Source organism: Lampris incognitus, chromosome 2 (genome assembly GCF_029633865.1).
Source record: "Lampris incognitus isolate fLamInc1 chromosome 2, fLamInc1.hap2, whole genome shotgun sequence".
Taxonomy (NCBI): domain Eukaryota; kingdom Metazoa; phylum Chordata; class Actinopteri; order Lampriformes; family Lampridae; genus Lampris; species Lampris incognitus.
The window spans coordinates 134603447-134621911 of NC_079212.1; the positions used below are offsets into that span (position 1 = coordinate 134603447).

At 42.9% G+C, this 18465-nt stretch overlaps 1 protein-coding gene across 1 annotated transcript in view; it reads right to left on the reverse strand.

The window, feature by feature from the left end:
- Positions 1-1440: 1440 nt before the first annotated feature.
- Positions 1441-18465, reverse strand: part of pcsk1 (proprotein convertase subtilisin/kexin type 1) — a 30162-nt gene continuing 13137 nt past the window's right edge. The window contains exons 5-15 of the mRNA XM_056301760.1: positions 17661-17807; positions 16216-16292; positions 14041-14129; positions 12862-13034; positions 9786-9998; positions 9440-9540; positions 9050-9283; positions 5966-6123; positions 5713-5846; positions 4810-4971; positions 1441-1875 (exon numbers count right to left, since the gene is read on the reverse strand). Coding sequence (XP_056157735.1) covers positions 1441-1875; positions 4810-4971; positions 5713-5846; positions 5966-6123; positions 9050-9283; positions 9440-9540; positions 9786-9998; positions 12862-13034; positions 14041-14129; positions 16216-16292; positions 17661-17807 — 1923 coding nt within the window. The remainder of the gene's footprint in view (positions 1876-4809; positions 4972-5712; positions 5847-5965; positions 6124-9049; positions 9284-9439; positions 9541-9785; positions 9999-12861; positions 13035-14040; positions 14130-16215; positions 16293-17660; positions 17808-18465) is intronic.

Genomic DNA, 18465 nt, shown 5'->3' on the forward strand with positions numbered 1-18465 from the left:
AATCACCAAAGTAAACAGAAGCTTTTTTTTTGACAATTTGGCAGTGTTTGGTATTAATATCTCATCTGACTGTTACTATTGCGTTAACTACACCAAAAGAAAATAAACAGATTTAAGGGTTATATATCATATAAGGTTGAGTAAACGCTTATATCCTTATATAAGGACGTAAGGGTTTGATATTGTATCTATTATTTTCATAAATTGTGAGTAATCCTTAGAAAAATATTTCATTTACTGCAGCATTGTACTTATACAAAATTAATCAGATTGCACAAAAAGTAGAATAGTCTGTCACTAGTGATTTTTTTTGTTTTTGTTTTTTTAGTTTGAAATTGAGTGTTAAGCTACAGCATTTGAAAATGCTTTCTCTGTCATCCGTCATTACCAGACCACAAAAGTATTTATTGGTTATGGGTTTCTCTTTTCAATAGTATACATTGGTGTCATTGTATTGTCTTATTTGTATCCACTTGTATCGTATAATTACTCAGAAATACATAATTACCAATTAATACTAAAGAGTGTGCAGAATACAGTTCCAAAACTCGGTTAAGCTTTGTTGAAACCCTGAGAGTAAATCGTTTCTCTACACAGTTCAAATTTTGCCGATAGGCCCTCAATTTAGCTTTTTTTTGATTGGTGCTTACTCCTAATCTATGATGACTCTTATTTAATAATTTCATCGCTCAATTTGTCCTCAAGAATGAACGTCATATTGTCGATCCTATGATGGATGCTGCACTGCAAAATATATTCAGAACATTGGCATGTTTGAACTGGGAAGTGGAGAAGTTTGATATCAAGTGTATTTAAAACCATATTACAATCATAGTCTTCATATAATGTTTAGGTGCTATATAGATACAATTACAAAACATATATTCTAATGGTGGCATGCTTAAGCAGGCAGTGAAGAGAGACGAATCCTATTCCCGATCCTGTTTTCTCGCCTCCTTTTCCTATAGTCAAAGGGCTTTCGTGTAAATACATAGAGATACAGTATGCTGTACCGATGGGAGGTATTGATTGCTAACTGAGTTGTAGCATTCATTCCATGTTTTGGAAAACTATATGAAATTTACATGAAGTGCCTGAATGTTTGAATGAATGGCCATTTGAGTGAGAAGGTAAGGACTTGAGTAATGCAGCATTTTGGGGACAGAACAAACAGAACTGGCTGGAAGGGTCCCCGTTGTCTAACTCAAATCCTCCTTTTGTCGTCACCACCTTAAATCCCTTAACCTCTTCCTATGCACTCTCCTCCCTTCTTCTGACAGTCCTCCCTGCGGTCCTCACCTCTCCCTACCCAACCCCAAATCAATTTTACCACTAGTTGCCTCAATCTCTACTTAGCTTTTGTTTCTTAAACCTTTCTTCCTTTTCCACTCCTCACCTCACCTCTCCTCTCCTCTCCCCTCCCCTCCGCCACCCAGACCCTCACTGACTTTCATCAGCTATAATGTTGAACAGCGCCTGCAGCAGCCGGTCGTCCCTGTGCTTGTATGACTTTGTGTTGTAGAAGCCATCACTGTAGTCACTATAGAGACTGTCCTCTGTGCCCCGGTGCTTATTGAGCCAGTCCAGCGCCTGGTACAACTTCTGGGGAGGGAGCTGTGTCGGTGGAGTCAGGCTGTGGTCTAGCAGGTGTTGCTTCCTCAAGGATGAGGAGGAGGATGAGGAGGCGGCCTTGGCTCGAAAGTGAGACTGTGTAGCTGGGGTTTGCCTGTTGAAAGCTGTCTGAAGGAGGCGCAGAAGGGCCAAGGAGGGGCCGTATGGAGAAACGAGAGGCTTTTGGGGCTTCATCTGGGGCTTAGTGGATAGGGGGACCTGCACGGTCTGGGTCAGCTGTGGCGAATGGGTCTGAGCAGGCTCCTGTGAGAACAAACAAACAAGGAAGAAGCAGGTTAGAGGAGAGAGGAAGATATGTATTATTATTACATTAGCCACACCTTGAGCCATTAACATTTACAATTTAATTTTCAGTCTGTGAATGTGAAAACCTGCTTCCTGGTTTGGCGATAAGCTGGATAGTATAGCAACATGCAAATACAATGCTGCAGACAGAGGCATTGTATGCATAGTGTAGCATTGTTATTTGCATTTTCTTACACAGCTGTATAATAATAATAGTGATTCCATTTATATAGCGCTTTTCTAGACACCCAGAGTGCTTCACATTGAAGGGGGAAACTCACCTCAACCACCACCAATGTGTAGCCCCCACCTGTGTGATGCACGGCAGCCATTTTGTGCCAGAACGCTCACCACACATTAGCTTGAGGTGGAGGAATCCTTGAGCCAATTACATGGGGGGGATGATTAGGTGGCCAGATGGAGACAGCCAGGTTGGGAATTTTACCAGGACATCGGGGTACCCTCTACTCTTTGCAATAACTGCCATGGGATCTTTAATGACCACAGTGAGTCAGGACCTCGGTTTAACGTCTCATCCAAAGGACAGCATCTCCTACAGCACAGTGTCCCAGTCACTGCACTGGGGCATTGGGATATGGTACTTATAGTTTTTATTAGGACAAGAGGGAAGACTGCCCCCTACTGGCCCACCAACACCACTTCCAGCAGCAACTTTCCCGGGAGGTCGCCCATTCAAGTACTAGCCAAGCCCATACCTGCTTAGCGTCCATCATTTGGCAGAGCCAGGGTACGTGTTGGTATGGTACATGTTGGTATGGCTGCCGGCAGAGTGTGTAATGGGGATAATCATATTTTCTTAATAAAATGCAGCATATCAAACAGAAGTTTCATATTCACATTCACAACCGTGACAACACTGGCGGACACTTTTTCGCACAATTTTGGCAACGTTTCAGAGACACACAGAGGCATGCTCAGTATTATGACTGATAATGGAGGATTATTTTTACAGCATATAATACAGGTTAGCGATAATGTTTGTAAAACGTGAATGTTCGCTTTTAAGACAGATAACACATTTCCTTTGGTGTTATTTTCAGGAGTGAGGGGGGGGAAACAGCCTGTAGCATTTACATTAAAGCTGATAATGTGTATTGAGAAGATTACAGTAACATATTTCCAATAATCTTAAATCTGTCGCTTGGATCCATTCAGAGGATTATACTGTCATTTTTATCATAAATCCTAGGTGAAATAATCTGCATTTGGGTAAGGCACATCACGTACCTCATAACATTACCACATATCTGGCGTGTGTGTGTGTGTGTGTGCGTGTGTGCGTGTGTGTGTGTGTGATCTCAGTTACATCTGCGCCATAAACCTTTTGTATTCATCATCTCTAACATCCAGCTATGTTCAAAGTTTTGTCATCACTGTGTTATTTGTGTAAACAGAACAGGGCAGCGTGACGTGAGCTCTATAGCCTCACGTATTTCATGTTGTCATGTTTCATATCACCCCGTTTATTGTAAACCGACTTTGAGTGTTAGAAAAGTTATATATATATATATAAAAGTTTGATTTTTTATTATTATTATTATTATTATTATATCAGCTCGGCTACACTTATATCACCTCTGTCCCCTCAATCTGATCTTGTCCAGTTGTGTGTATAAGATAAGATAAGATAACCTTTATTCATCCCCAAAGGGAAATTCAGGTGTAGATAGCAGCAAAGAGGGTAAAAAAGACATCAACAGGGTAGAGTAGCAGAGGTAGGTAGATAGATAGATAGATAGATAGATAGATAGATAGATAGATAGATAGATAGATAGATAGATAGATCGATACGTAGATGGTAGAGGTCAGTCACCTCACGATCAAAACAATACTAAACCTAACGATACTAACAAGACTAAACAACATCATAGATATGAGATCAGCATATACACTTATATTCTGCTTATATATATATATATATATATATATATATATATATATATATATATATATATATAAAACATGTACACACATATGTGAACAGTAGCAACATGTACACTGTAAAACAGTACACCATGTGTAATATGCATGGTACGGTATGGTCAGGTGGGTCACTAGGTCATCCATCCATCATCCATTATCCAAACCGCTTATCCTACTCAGGGTCGCGGGGATGCTGGAGCCTATCCCAGCAGTCATTGGGCGGCAGGCAGGGAGACACCCTGGACAGGCCGCCAGGCCATCACAGGGCCGACACACACACACCTAGGGACAATTTAGTATGGCTGATTCACCTGACCTACATGTCTTTGGACTGTGGGAGGAAACCGCAGCACCCGGAGGAAACCCACGCAGACATGGGCTGAACATGCAAACTCCACACACAGGACGACCCGGGGTGACCCCCAAGGTTGGACTACCCCGGGGCTCGAACCCAGGACCTCCTTGCTGTGAGTTGACGGCGCTAACCACTGCGCCACTGTGCAAGTCAGAGGGCTCAGTGGCGGTCTATGGAGGTCAAGTAGTCGGGCCTAGTCAGTCATTGTGTGGGAGACGGAGGAGGAGGGGTAAGAAGGGGGGGTGAGGTTGGGGCAGGGGGTGGGCCTTCTTGTGGAGCCTGATGGCTGTTGGTCCAAAAGACTGGCCGAGGTGTTGCGTGGTTTGCTGGGGGGCAATGAGTCTGTGAATGAATGTGCTCCTCCTCCCCACTATCTCGCACTGTCTCGTGGTGGAGGGGATGGGAGGATTTCATCAAGATGGCAGCCATCAGTACAGTGTCAGTCGTTTTAAGAGTAATGTGGGTCTGAAGAAAGCTGGTTCTATGAGAGAAGGCCTTCTAAGCAAGAACTCACTCTCGTTTGAAAGCACGAAAACTAGCCACGCTGGATATTTGCCCTGGCGAACACGGTGTCTTTGCTGTGCGCCGCTCACCTCCATCATATCGTCCATGTGCTCCACGCCACGGCGATCGTTCTGCACGGCGTTGTAGGGAACGTACACTCTTGGTGTCTTCATGTGCTCTGGCTTCTCTGAGGTACCGTGCAGGATCAACTTCCAGCTCAATATGCGACCTTCGTTCTCCATACGTCCAGACTGCGGGATAGATAATGTTGGTTTAATCTCAGGTAGCAACTGAAGGAAATGAACAGAGAGCGGACTGGTCGCATTTGCAATGAAGCTGCGCATTGACAGGATTTAACTGAAAAACTGCTCCTGCATACGATTTGTTTCTGCAGTGAAAGAATCCTTAATCATTTCTTTGTTTGTTCCTGGTCGCTGCTCCGCCCTCTCTGCTGATCCGCCGAGGTCTACAGACTACCACATGCCTCCTCCAATACATGTGGAGTCGCCAGCTGCTTCTTTTCACCTGACAGTGAGGAGTTTCACCAGGGGAATGTAGTGCATGAGAGGATCACGCTATTCTCCCCAGTCCCTCCACCCCTAACAGGCACCCCGACCGACCAGAGGGGGCACTAGTGCAGCGACCAGGACACATAGCCATATCCGGCTCCCCACCTGCAGACACGGCCAATTGTGTCTGTTGGGATGCCTGACCAAGCCAGAGGTAACACAGGGATTCGAACCGGCGATCCCCGTGTTGGTAGGCAATGGAACAGACCGCCACGCCACCCGGACGCCCCAAATGTCTTTGTTTTAATGTGTGTGTGTGTGTGTGTGTGTGTGTGTGTGTGTGTGTGTGTGTGTGTGTGTGTGTGTGTGTGTGTGTGTGTGTGTGTGTGTGTGGCTACTTCCTGTATGTAAAACAGAATTAAAGTTGACCCTTGAACTCTGGAGATGTGTTGCCCCCCTCCCCCCCACACACATGTAACTCACTGTATCAGTGATCTTTAGGGTCCATGTACCCGCAGGTTCCTCTCCCCAGGTATGGACAGACATAAAGTCCCAGTTTCTGAAGCCGTTAGAAGACGTGTCCCTCTCTCGCTCAGCCAACAACACTGTGCTGGTCCCTGAGGGAAGAAGAAGAGCACTCAGACATTTGACAGCCATCTTTACTGTCTTAATTGTGTGTGTGTGTGTGTGTGTGTGTGTGTGTGTGTGTGTGTGTGTGTGTGTGATTTCCTCTAACCTGACGGGGAAGTGAGTGTGATGTGTAGATCCCCTCTCCTGGTGTATTCAATGCTGGCTTCCACCTGCACATGCTCAAGTGAGTGGACTGCGTTCTCCTGCCCTGCGCAGGCTTTGGCTGGAATCTCTATCGTGATCTCCCCGGCTGCCTTCAGCGCTCTGTGGGATCCAACGACACAGCAGAGCGTGTGAGTGAACACAGACACAGAACTCAGACATGGAGTCATAAGACAATGTAAGTCCATCATATGTGACGTGTGTAGCTCTCCCATAGTTTCACATCACATTAACTCACACAAACTGGGTGACTGCACCAGGAGGGTGAAAGATTAACGTGTCACACTGCTCTGCATATGTCACTTATTACATTTTGTAGTTCACATTGCAACAACAAATCTGATCAGTTCACGTGTGGATTCGTGGTTGAGACGCACAACAATCTGCTGAGAGTTTCACTCGACTCCCATCAGCAAAAGGAAAGGCAGAATTGCAAGTTCAACCTTACATTTCAGTTAAGTTCAGATGTTCTTTTTATGACCATTTTAACTATATATATATATATATATACACTACCGTTCAAAAGTTTGGGATCACCCAAACAATTTCGTGTTTTCCATGAAAAGTCACACTTATTCACCACCATATGTTGTGAAATGAATAGAAAATAGAGTCAAGACATTGACAAGGTTAGAAATAATGATTTTTATTTGAAATAAGATTTTTTTTACATCAAACTTTGCTTTCGTTAAAGAATCCTCCATTTGCAGCAATTACAGCATTGCAGACCTTTGGCATTCTAGCTGTTAATTTGTTGAGGTAATCTGGAGAAATTGCACCCCACGCTTCCAGAAGCAGCTCCCACAAGTTGGATTGGTTGGATGGGCACTTCTTTGAGCAGATTGAGTTTCTGGAGCATCACATTTGTGGGGTCAATTAAACGCTCAAAATGGCCAGAAAAAGAGAACTTTCATCTGAAACTCGACAGTCTATTCTTGTTCTTAGAAATGAAGGCTATTCCATGCGAGAAATTGCTAAGAAATTGAAGATTTCCTACACCGGTGTGTACTACTCCCTTCAGAGGACAGCACAAACAGGCTCTAACCAGAGTAGAAAAAGAAGTGGGAGGCCGCATTGCACAACTGAGCAAGAAGATAAGTACATTAGAGTCTCTAGTTTGAGAAACAGACGCCTCACAGGTCCCCAACTGGCATCTTCATTAAATAGTACCTGTTAGAGCCTGTTTGTGCTGTCCTCTGAAGGGAGTAGTACACACCGGTGTAGGAAATCTTCAATTTCTTAGAAATTTCTCGCATGGAATAGCCTTCATTTCTAAGAACAAGAATAGACTGTCGAGTTTCAGATGAAAGTTCTCTTTTTCTGGCCATTTTGAGCGTTTAATTGACCCCACAAATGTGATGCTCCAGAAACTCAATCTGCTCAAAGAAGTGCCCATCCAACCAATCCAACTTGTGGGAGCTGCTTCTGGAAGCGTGGGGTGCAATTTCTCCAGATTACCTCAACAAATTAACAGCTAGAATGCCAAAGGTCTGCAATGCTGTAATTGCTGCAAATGGAGGATTCTTTGACGAAAGCAAAGTTTGATGTAAAAAAAATCTTATTTCAAATACAAATCATTATTTCTAACCTTGTCAATGTCTTGACTCTATTTTCTATTCATTTCACAACATATGGTGGTGAATAAGTGTGACTTTTCATGGAAAACACAAAATTGTTTGGGTGATCCCAAACTTTTGAACGGTAGTGTATATATATATATATATATATATATATATATATATATATATATATATATATATATATATATATTCTTCAGACTATGGATGCTAAAATCTAAAATATTGGCTTTAGATCAGCTTAAATCTCGAAAAACTGAACACGTTTGGCAGTACCCAAATCTCCATAAGACACATCTAATGCATCACAAGAAGCCACGAGACACACGGTGCACTGACAGAGTTTGCTGCCATCAGTCATTCAACTAGGAAACAGTTAATCCTGATGGCTTCTCTCCCAGGCATGAATGAAAGGATTTCCATGCTCGAGCTGACATAAAGCTGGAGGGGGTTATAGCGTACTAAGTAATGAGAGACGGAAAGTCAAATCCTCAGGATTAAACGGAGATGGAGCGGCGGTTGTCACAAGGTAATGGTGGCACTGGGTGTCAGCATCAACGAGGCTCATAATCCAAAGAAAACGGAAACGGGAGTCAGTCCACCTTAGTTTGACAGACTTCATGTTGATGGAAAGCATTGGCATTCAAAAGCTATTGCAAGGATAAACAAAATAACTAAGGGTTTTTACTGAAATGTTTTTGGAATTATTAAGCCAAAAGGAAGGTACACAAATTTTACAAGTTAACAGATAGAAAAATGGCTAATTTTGCTTTATTTGAGATTTTACCAGAGATCCATTATTACATTAGCTGCATTGTTTTTTTAGCTGCTGTTTTTTACTTTTGCACTAACCCCAAAATAAACTATGGCTTCTTTTATCTGTTGCAAAAACCGTGCCTGGTTCATTTTCGTTGTCATGGCCCCATAAGCCCTCCGGAGCTTAAGATTTTTTTGTCATTGTCATGGCTCGGCATGAGAAGTAACAGATGTGTCTTTACTAGCACAGATGGTTTTATCTCTTTGCATACCGGACCCCAAATGTCAGAACATTAGGATGTCAGACTCTCCCTACCTGATGTTACTCTATCTGAAATTAAATACGCTTAAAAGCTTCCAAATCTGATTGTGTATATGACTGGAACATGTTTAACCCTATTCTCTAATGGGACGCCAATAATTATGTCGTGAATACAACCACAAATTTGAAAAATAAATAAAATTCTCCTTGTTTCTTTGGTCATTGGCCATGCCAGTATGACACGTTACATTGCTCTGGCTCCAGACCCATAACTTGAAGAAAAACTGGGCATCAATAATCTCCGAATGGATATTAGCAGCAACAAAGACTCCTCGTTACTAGCAATATGTCAGTAACTAAAGCTAGAGAGAGGCCGGTGTAGACAACATAACGACATGAGGTAGGTGAGAGGAGCCATAAGAAGTCCATATACCTGGGCTGGAAAGAGTCATCCCTTACGATACACTGCTTCTTTTCTGGCACGTGTTTCCAGGTGGACGGGTCAGCCAAGTCAACCAGGGCTTTGGCATTGAGGAGGCCGAAGCCAAAGCGGCTATTGACCATCAGTCCAGCCCCATTCCTCTTCCAGCCTGGGTTGTTAGCCAGTGGATCAAACTCCGAGGTCCACACCACAATGTGCTGCAGGTCTCTCCAAGTCAGCTCTGGACTGTAAGGGCAGGGTAGCGCAGAGGTGAGTAATGTTAAATGATGTTGTATGTGGATTACATCAGATACAAAAACACCAAAGAAGTAACTCCCAGTTAAGCGGCAAATGACAATGAAGTACACAATTTGCTTTTAGATTGTGTGTTTAACGGCGTACTTCTGCTCCAGCGCCAGAGCAAATATTCCAGCAGCCAGTGGGGCAGACGCGGATGTTCCAGTGTGAGTCTCAGTGCACTCATTGTGGAGATCAGCACTAGTCTGAAAGCAAACAGGCATAAAATACATAAATTATAAAATGAAATATAAGAGTTTAATCAAAACAAAATAGCCTGAAGCAAGTGGTATACAAAACATGCAACAGAAAGCAAAGGAACAATATTGCAAAATGATAATGCATTATATATATATATAAATTTCATTATAATATACATAACCCTTACATAAAACAGGTAATTAAACAATGAGCAATGTTTGTCTTGTTTGAAATAAATAAGTTGACTTACGATCCTCTGATCAGTGTAATCGCCACTGCTGTAAGCGGTAGCCAAGGTGGAGGAGCACTTCTCAGCATACCATGGGGACAGACCCTGCTGGGAGGCGCTGCTGATGGAGATGGTGTAGATACTGTCTGTGTAGCCATCACAGTCACAGTTATCCCCCTGGCGTCCACCATTACCAGATGCCCACACAAAGATGGAGCCTTTCCCCCCACGGCCCTGAGAAAAGCAAACAAGGAGAGTTTAAGGAGGTTGGAAATACGAGACATGTTGCTATATGATAGAATGCCATTGGTTAATTATTTACCAAGGATGGTGTATATTATAATCTGTGTACATGCTGAATGTGCATGAGGCTTTTTGCAGAGAAAAAATATTTAGATATATACAATTTTAGTGTCATAAATGCTAAAGAAGTGGCAAATAAGCATGAATGTGTTATAAGGCTTGACACAGTTGGTAGTATTCTTTAGGTTAATGACTATATACCTGTTCAGTGTAGTCTATCATTTTGCTTGTTTTGGGGTGAACTGGGAACGCCAGACATTCCCAGTTCACCCTCACTATACGTTTGGGTTTGCCAGGTCTGTCCCACAGCCTTCCCCGCCATCTGATCCAACTCACCACCAGGTGGTGATCAGTTGACAGCTCTGCTCCTCTCTTCACCTGAGTGTCTAAAACATACGGCCACAGACCTGATGATATGACCACAATGTCTATCATTGATCTTCAGCCTACGGTGTTCTGGTACCAAGTACACTTATGAACGACCTTACGTTCGAACATGGTGTTTGTTATGGCCAATCCATGACTCGCACAGAAGTCCAATAATAAGGCACTGCTCAGGTTCGGATTGGGGGGGCCGTTCCTCCCAATCACGTCCCTCCAGGTTTCTCCATCATTGCCTACATGAGCGTTGAAGTCCCCCAGCAGAACTATAGAGTCCCCAGGTGGAACCTTATCCAGGACACCACCCAGAGACTCCAAGAAGGCCGGATACTCCAAACTGCTATTTGGTGCATAAGCACACACAACAGTCAGAGCCTTCCCCCCCAGCGACTTGCAGTCTATAGCGGTGACCCTTTCATTCCCCGGGGAGAACTCCAACACGGCGGCACTCAACCAGGAACAATGTAGCCAATAAGGACAATGTAGCCTATAGATTTTCCTGATAAAATCTAAAGGCTACATTGTCCTTCTTAATAATTCTGTGACTGTGTGGACATTAAAGCAACTGTCAGGTGTGCTGTGCCAAGGTAAATTGCACCTCCCCCCCCAAATTGCTTGCACCAGCTACCACTGGTAGTGATTAAGGATCACATCAGGGCATATAGCCTTTATGTCCAAAATAAATACTGTTGCAAATTCAGGGGGGCAGCCCGGGAACCGCCACAGGCGGAACACAAACCCGGATATCCGGCACCATGGGCGACTACGTTAACCAGTCGACTAATGCTGACCCGATAGCCAAGCGCTAGCTAGTCTAGTTATCCATGGTCATTATACTATCCCCCTCCTTTGGGAAGCGCATCCCCACGCTTCAGCATACGAGCTCCCTCACACCTCTGGGCGCTCGCACTTCCGATGGCCTCATGGTCTCACCATCCCTCTTCTGACACCAATGTAGCGAATTCGGGGGGCGGCCCGGGAACCGCCGCAGGTGGGACACGAACCCGGATCTCCTACACCATGGGCAACTACGTTAACCAGTCAACTAAAGGGTCATTAGCCAAGGGCTAGCCAGTCTAGTCATCTTTGGTTGTTACAATATGTTCCCATGTATGAGAGAGAAGTCAGTCTCTTCTGGGTCATTGTGCAGCTAAAGATTTTGGAAAGACAAGATTTTCAAATTCCTTTTGGTCTCTAATGCTGCGCCTTCATGTATCGGAATCTTTGCGGACAGGAAATGTACAGGAAATGAGGCACAGATAGATACTTGTGTCCAGTGATTATTAGCCAATAGATTTTCCTGATCAAATCTGAAGGCTACATTGTCCTTAATAACTCTGTGACTGTGTGGACATTGGAGCAGCTGTCAGGCGTGCTGCGCCAAGGTAAATAAATTGCGCCCCCCTCCCCCCAAAATTGTTTGCACCAGCTGCCACTGATCACCACTAACCTCGCGCAAGGACCACTTTTGGAGTAGCCGAGAACAGGCAGCGTGACGGCAGCAAGGTATAATTTATTCAAAGCTGCTGCCGTGCAGTGTAACTTTATTATAATATATTAGACGTTTTCCCACTGGGAATATGTTTGCCACTGAAAATGGGGAATCAGAAACTCCTAATTGATTCTGTGCGCAAAAGTTTGGGCATGACTTGTTTTGAAAGCATATAGGTTGATAGTTTGTGAGGTCAGATCTTGAACGCAGTTGCTGCTTCTGTTCCTGTAGTGTAACGGGTCCTTACTTGTTTTTAGTGTGTAGGTCAAGTGGGATACAGTCTGCCAGGACTATCATTCATGGCATTGACCAGTCTTGCTTCGAGATGTAGGGTATATAACTGGAGCGCCCCTCCTTACTATTGCAATTCTATATTATTCTTATGAGCCAAGAGGTTTTCATCCACATTACCAATACCACATTGGTAAGGCCAGCCATGTGTGCTTTGAAATTGCAACTGTAGTCAAACACAGTGTTGACTGATCCTGTAAGTGTTGCTTGTATGTAGGTTACAGCCCCCTCGCCAACGGAGGGGAATGACAGGACTGTATCGCACGTGTGCGAATCTATACATTTATGTCACCCATCTTGTTCACAACACACCATACAACGAAATAGATTTAGCAAGTTGTCACTTTAATTTAACATTTTAAGAACTGTTCATATTGAACATTTTTAAAAAAAGACCCAGAAAAAATACTGAGGACATGACTTTGGTGTCCTCATTGGTAGCTACTGGCCTGAAACCAACTACATTTTACTGTTACAAGTTTCATCAGCGCAGCACGTTCTGTTGTCCAAATGTATTTTATTATGTTCTACGATTCATATCCCTGTTGCAGAGCAGTATTTTCCCCTAAAGTCTTCTGTCCAACATCACTGTGACCGAACATAAGGTAGACGTGAGTATCATGTAATTACCCTCTGTATGCCGTATTCAAAGGCCTTCTGGGCAAGGCGGCCCGGGCCTTCCACTGTCTTGCCATCATCATTGGGGCCCCAGCTGGCACTGTAGATGTCCACATGGTCTGGATTAAACCCAATAGAGCTGGCCTCAATGGCATCGGTTACAATCCCATCCAACATGCGAATCCCTGAGTAGAGGGAGAGACACGGGGATCTAAAGCTCTTGTAATTACTCACTCTTTACTGCTATTTCAAGTCAGAAATTTCCAGCATACAATGAGCACCAAGTAATGATTATCAAAGTAACAAGGGACTCTATTATTTTAGGATATTCTCTCATAGAATAATAATAATAATAATAATCATGGATTGCATTTATATAGCGCTTTATCTTGATACCCAAAGCGCTTCACAGTGAAGGGGGGAAACTCACCTCAACCCCCACCAATGTGCCGTTTTGTGCCAGAACGCTCACCACACATCAGCATGGGGTAGAGAGGGAGATAATCATTGAGCTAATTACATGGGGGGATGATTAGGTGGCCAGATGGAGACAGCCAGGTTGGGAATTTTTCCAAGACACCGGGGGAACTCCTAATCTTTGCGATAAATGCCATGGGATCTTTAATAACCACAGTGAGTCATGACCTCGGTTTAACGTCTCATCCAAAGGACGGCATCAGCACAGTGTCCCTGTCACTGGGGCATTGGGATTTGTTGTTTTTATTAGGACCAGAGGAAAGACTGCCCCCTACTGGTCCATCAACACCACTTCCAGCAGCAACTCATTTTCCCAGGTCTCCCATCCAAGTACTAGCCAAGCTCATACCTGCTTAGCTTCTATCATTCAGCAGAACCAGGGCTCATGTTGGTATGGCTGCTGGCAATAAGAAGACTCATTGAAGGACTGCAGTTTGAATGCTGTTAAACTAATCACTTTTGGAAAAGCAAATCTGTGATGTTCTCATTTTCAAGACCATACTAGCACTTCAGGGACGATTAAGAACCAGCTGGCCACTCTGGCCGCTCCAATGATGTGTCCCTTATATATGAACTACCATTTTGGTGGATTGGAGCTCAGTAATTTTTGAGAGTGATGTTATGCAACCATCTGGTGTAAAAAGCAGGTCTCCATCACGAATCTTTCCCTTCAAAAAAAACACTAGAAAATGAAAAAAAATAAAGCTTTTGTACCTCCAACCTTGGAGTTGTATGCCACTCCAACACCACATTTCTTGTTGTCCGCCTGCATTGCAATCTCCCCAGCACACCTGGTCCCATGCCTATAAACAGAAAGAAAATCCAGCTGAATTAACATGTGTGGTTGTTTAAACTGTCCATAAGCTATCTTTTTATTTTTTATTTTTTTTACCGTTACCTATGCTAAATTGAGCATTTCCACCCCAGAGACAATCAAATAAGACAAGACATTGTGTGCACTACACTGTTATTTTTTGCATTAAAATTTTGCTGTGGGTTTTATGGCATCTTGTCCCCTTGCTGCTCATAAACAAACCGATTCGGTTTGGTTTAGAACGGTGCTTATTATTTCAGTGGTTGCAAACCTCATCAAAACAGATGCAAACAAGTCTACTGTGAACCCACGCTGCAGGCTGTGCTGATGGATGTTTTTGTTTGATTTCATAACACCTCTCATGAAATGACATGTTCAGAACAAAGACTATGGATTCTGAGGTCAGAGTTATCGCTGTCATCAAAAGATGGAGGTCCCGCGGTCAACTGATAATGATGTAAATGTCAGAGCAGTTGTTGAGGGCGACTGAGTATTCGCACAACAACAACCCCACATGATTATTGGCAGAGAAGAATGTGTGTGTGTGCATGTGTGCATACATGTGCTCGAATGAATGCCAGTAATGAGAATGAGTCATCAGCTTAAGGTACGGTCTGATGAGCAATTATGGGAGTAATTAGACAAGAAAATCTATCGAAAGTGAGTCACAGCTTGCAGCGTGGAGTCAATGTCTTCTGTTAACATGGTTTACTTTATGATCCATTCTATTTCACATTGGCATTGCTGCTGATTAAACACTAATATATTGTACTATATTGTTACACAACTGGTAATATACTGTTCAATATATTTGATGTACAGTGTGTGTGTTATTCATATATCATTTTAAATACAAACCATGGTTACAAGGTGCACTGTATGGGCCACACCAAAGGGAGCCAGGGTAAAAGTACATCTGTTGTTTTGGTGAAAACTATCCAGTACTGCCATGGGGCTTTGAGAAGCCAGTTTAGCAAAAAAACAACTATTTATTGAATAAGTGACATAGATTGCAAAGGGGAGTTAATTGTGAAATACTGCATCAAATTAAATGTGTAAAATTCAGAGGAAAAAAAAAATCTGAATCCAGTGTAAATTACTTCAGAAGCGAGCCTTGATGTATAATTGTCTGCCTTCTCATTTAACCGTAGCATTTATTAGCATTGTTTATCTTGTGTCTTTTGTTCCATCGGTGTTATCAAAAAAATGATTCAGACCGAGACATACTAGCGTGTAACATGTCAGGTAAAGCTGTAAGCAAGATGAGCCTAAAAGGAGGTAATCCCATGCAAACTGAGACTACTCAGAAATGGTCTTAACATTTGTCCGTGTTAAAAAAAAGGAATCATAAAATTGGATTAATCTGATTAGTATAGTACTTCCGCCAATAACATCGATCTTATATTAATGACTGATTTCATTTTGAAATCAAGGTCTTGATTGGTGATGAGAAAATGACCGTACAGGAAATTACATGTCATGAGATGTACAGCATTTTTAGGATATTCTATCCACTATTATTTTACGTTGAATATTGCAATCCTCGCCGAAATGAGTCAAAGTGTCTTGATGCATGCTCAATAATCCAGGTAAGAAAATCAAAGAAGGTTGAATCCGTTCATCTGGATACAATGTTTATTGACAGGCTGTCAATAAACATTGTTTCCAGATGAACCGATTCAACCTTCTTTGGCTGAATATTGCAGTTAGCAACATCCGCCTGTGTCAGATCTGGTTGGTGGCAGCTTGCATGTGACAGCTTGAGAGCTAAATGTGACATGACAGTGACTTCTCCCGCCAACCTCGCTGATGGTACGTTCTTATGTAATCAGTGTTATATCCCAAAGCTGCCACCGGAAATTGTATTGGATTAAATATTGTGGTGTGCATGAGAGGATGATAGGATCATTATTAAACAGCCACATACAATAACCACAGCATCTGACTGTACATCAGTGAACATGAGTAACTCACATGCAGATATCATCCTTGCCTTTTCACTCGCCATACACACTGCTCTGCTCTCATACTTTACATACATTGATTTCATCAGCATTTATCCACAATCCACGTACTTGTTCTCATTGGTGGAGTCGTATCTGGGGAAAGGGTCCGGGTCATTGTCATTGAAATCATAGCTGGCTGCAGCATCCTATTGGGAGACAGGAAAAGAAAGATGTTTTTGTTGTTTTCTTTTTCCCCATTGGGCAATTTTTAAAAAAAAATAATAATCAAAGGAAATGAATGATTAATGATGAACATTTTAACATTTCATTAGCCATCAGCTGTCACTGAGAAAGACTGAGAATAACATGCAGGGTGACAAGAATAAAGGGCGATGTGATCACAAATACTGAAAATAAATGATACTGGCTGATGAGAGCAATGACAGTATGTCAGGGCTCTCCGTTTCTCTCTATCGTCAACCCCTAATAAGTTAAAACAGGGGAAGTCAATTTGGTGAAAACCATTGCTTTATCACCAGGTTTATCCCATGGTTCGAACAGACTGCAGAAATAACAGGTATGTTTTTATAAAGGGCTCATTAAACATTAAAAAATGCCATGCAAATTATAATAAACATTAATAAACTGGATCCTGTCCTTACTATGTACTGTGCCATCAATTATTTACCATGCTTAGCCCGTACCCATGTTTGATGATGTTGTACGCATCCTTCTCTTTCCTCTGTCTTTCCTGTCATTCATTCCCCTGACTAACTACTCATAAAGGAGGTATTTCTGGTCCAAATTCAAATAATGGTTAGAATAGAACAGAACTTATTTTGGAATTTGTAATTAGTCATTTTCAGTTTCTGGGTCACCAATGTTTGTTTGAATAACTGGTCATCTAGCTGGTTCAGCTGGCTGCCATAAAACCATGCAAACCCCAGCTGACATGCCTTGATTGTTAAGGACAAGAGTCTTGGTTGATTGAGGATTTTGATAAGTCAGCATTAATAACAAGGCTATACAGAGAGGGTTGGATCCATCAGTTCTGTTGTCGTACATAATTTCTTTCTCTCCCTGCTCTTGTTAGACGGTAATAGCCGCCTGTCATCAGCCGTGGTTGTGCAAAGAGCAGCTCTGTTTGAAACCAAACCACAGACGGGGCTTTTATGAGCCTTTTAGACCTCCTCTCAGCAGGAGGAAGTATGCCAAATGTAGTCTCAATGAGCTTCTCATTGCAAGATGGCCTATTATCACCATGCAGTTATTTGCCTCTAAAGCCTGACGTTCAAAATACAAAAGACATCATTGCTATATGTGAAATATTTCCCATTTACAAGCAAATCCCATTGTAAGTAAATACAGTGATGATAAGTCGCTCGCTGTTAGGAGAGGACACCCATGTCTTCTTTCTATGGATCAAAAACCCAAGGATCCTTGGAGGCAGATATTATCATACAGAGCATCTATTAATGTCTCCATGATTCGCCTTGTAAGGTGTCACCAGCAGGGTTGCTATAGGAACAACAGGCCCAGACGACGGGACCGTCTCCATGGAAACAGTGTCTTACGTAGTTGGGGTAGATGTCGGTGTGGTTCCACTCCAGTCCATCATCCAGGACGGTGATGACCACTCCTTTCCCCGTGATGCCCTTCTTCCACACTGGGATCACATGTAGGTCCAGCTTGGGCAACGAGGAAGAGGTCCGCGTGTCTTGCTGCAAGAGACGGACGAGAAGCAGAGCACTGAATGGAGGAGGAAAGGAAACAAACGTGTGTCGCTGTGTTTCTTACTATCACTGTTAGTAATTACCAATCAAAATGGGGATTGGTTTTTTGTTTGTGAGAGTCGACAATCTCAGAATTGCACAACCCTTTAAAATCTGTTTTTCAAGATATTTGGATAAAGTCCATATGGAGGAACTCCTTAACCTATCTAACACTTCTATTAAGTCTAATCAGTTCTTCCTCTGTCATCGTAGACCACCGTAGGTCATAGATCTACGGTTCTCCGTATACAAAGCAGGATAACCCACATGAGCGGGCACTCAATAGCTGAGCTAAACTAGCTCAGAGCTCGTGAGGAAAAAACCCTTGGCCTAAACACGCCCTGTGACTATCAAGTACCACATACTGTGCTGAAAACCATGGAAAAAGGTCACCCTTACGTGGCAGATAAACTACATCCTCACCGGTCTCAAACACTGCCATCTTTTCCATTGACCTTTGGAGAAATTCATTATCGTTGGCTTCTCCTTTGTGGAGGTTTGAGACTACTCATCCGGCCACTTGTGGGCAGAGCGCTGCCGGATGGTCATATTTCTACAGGCTTTCGCTGTCATCCAGCACAATGGAGGACAATACTAATCAGCTTAT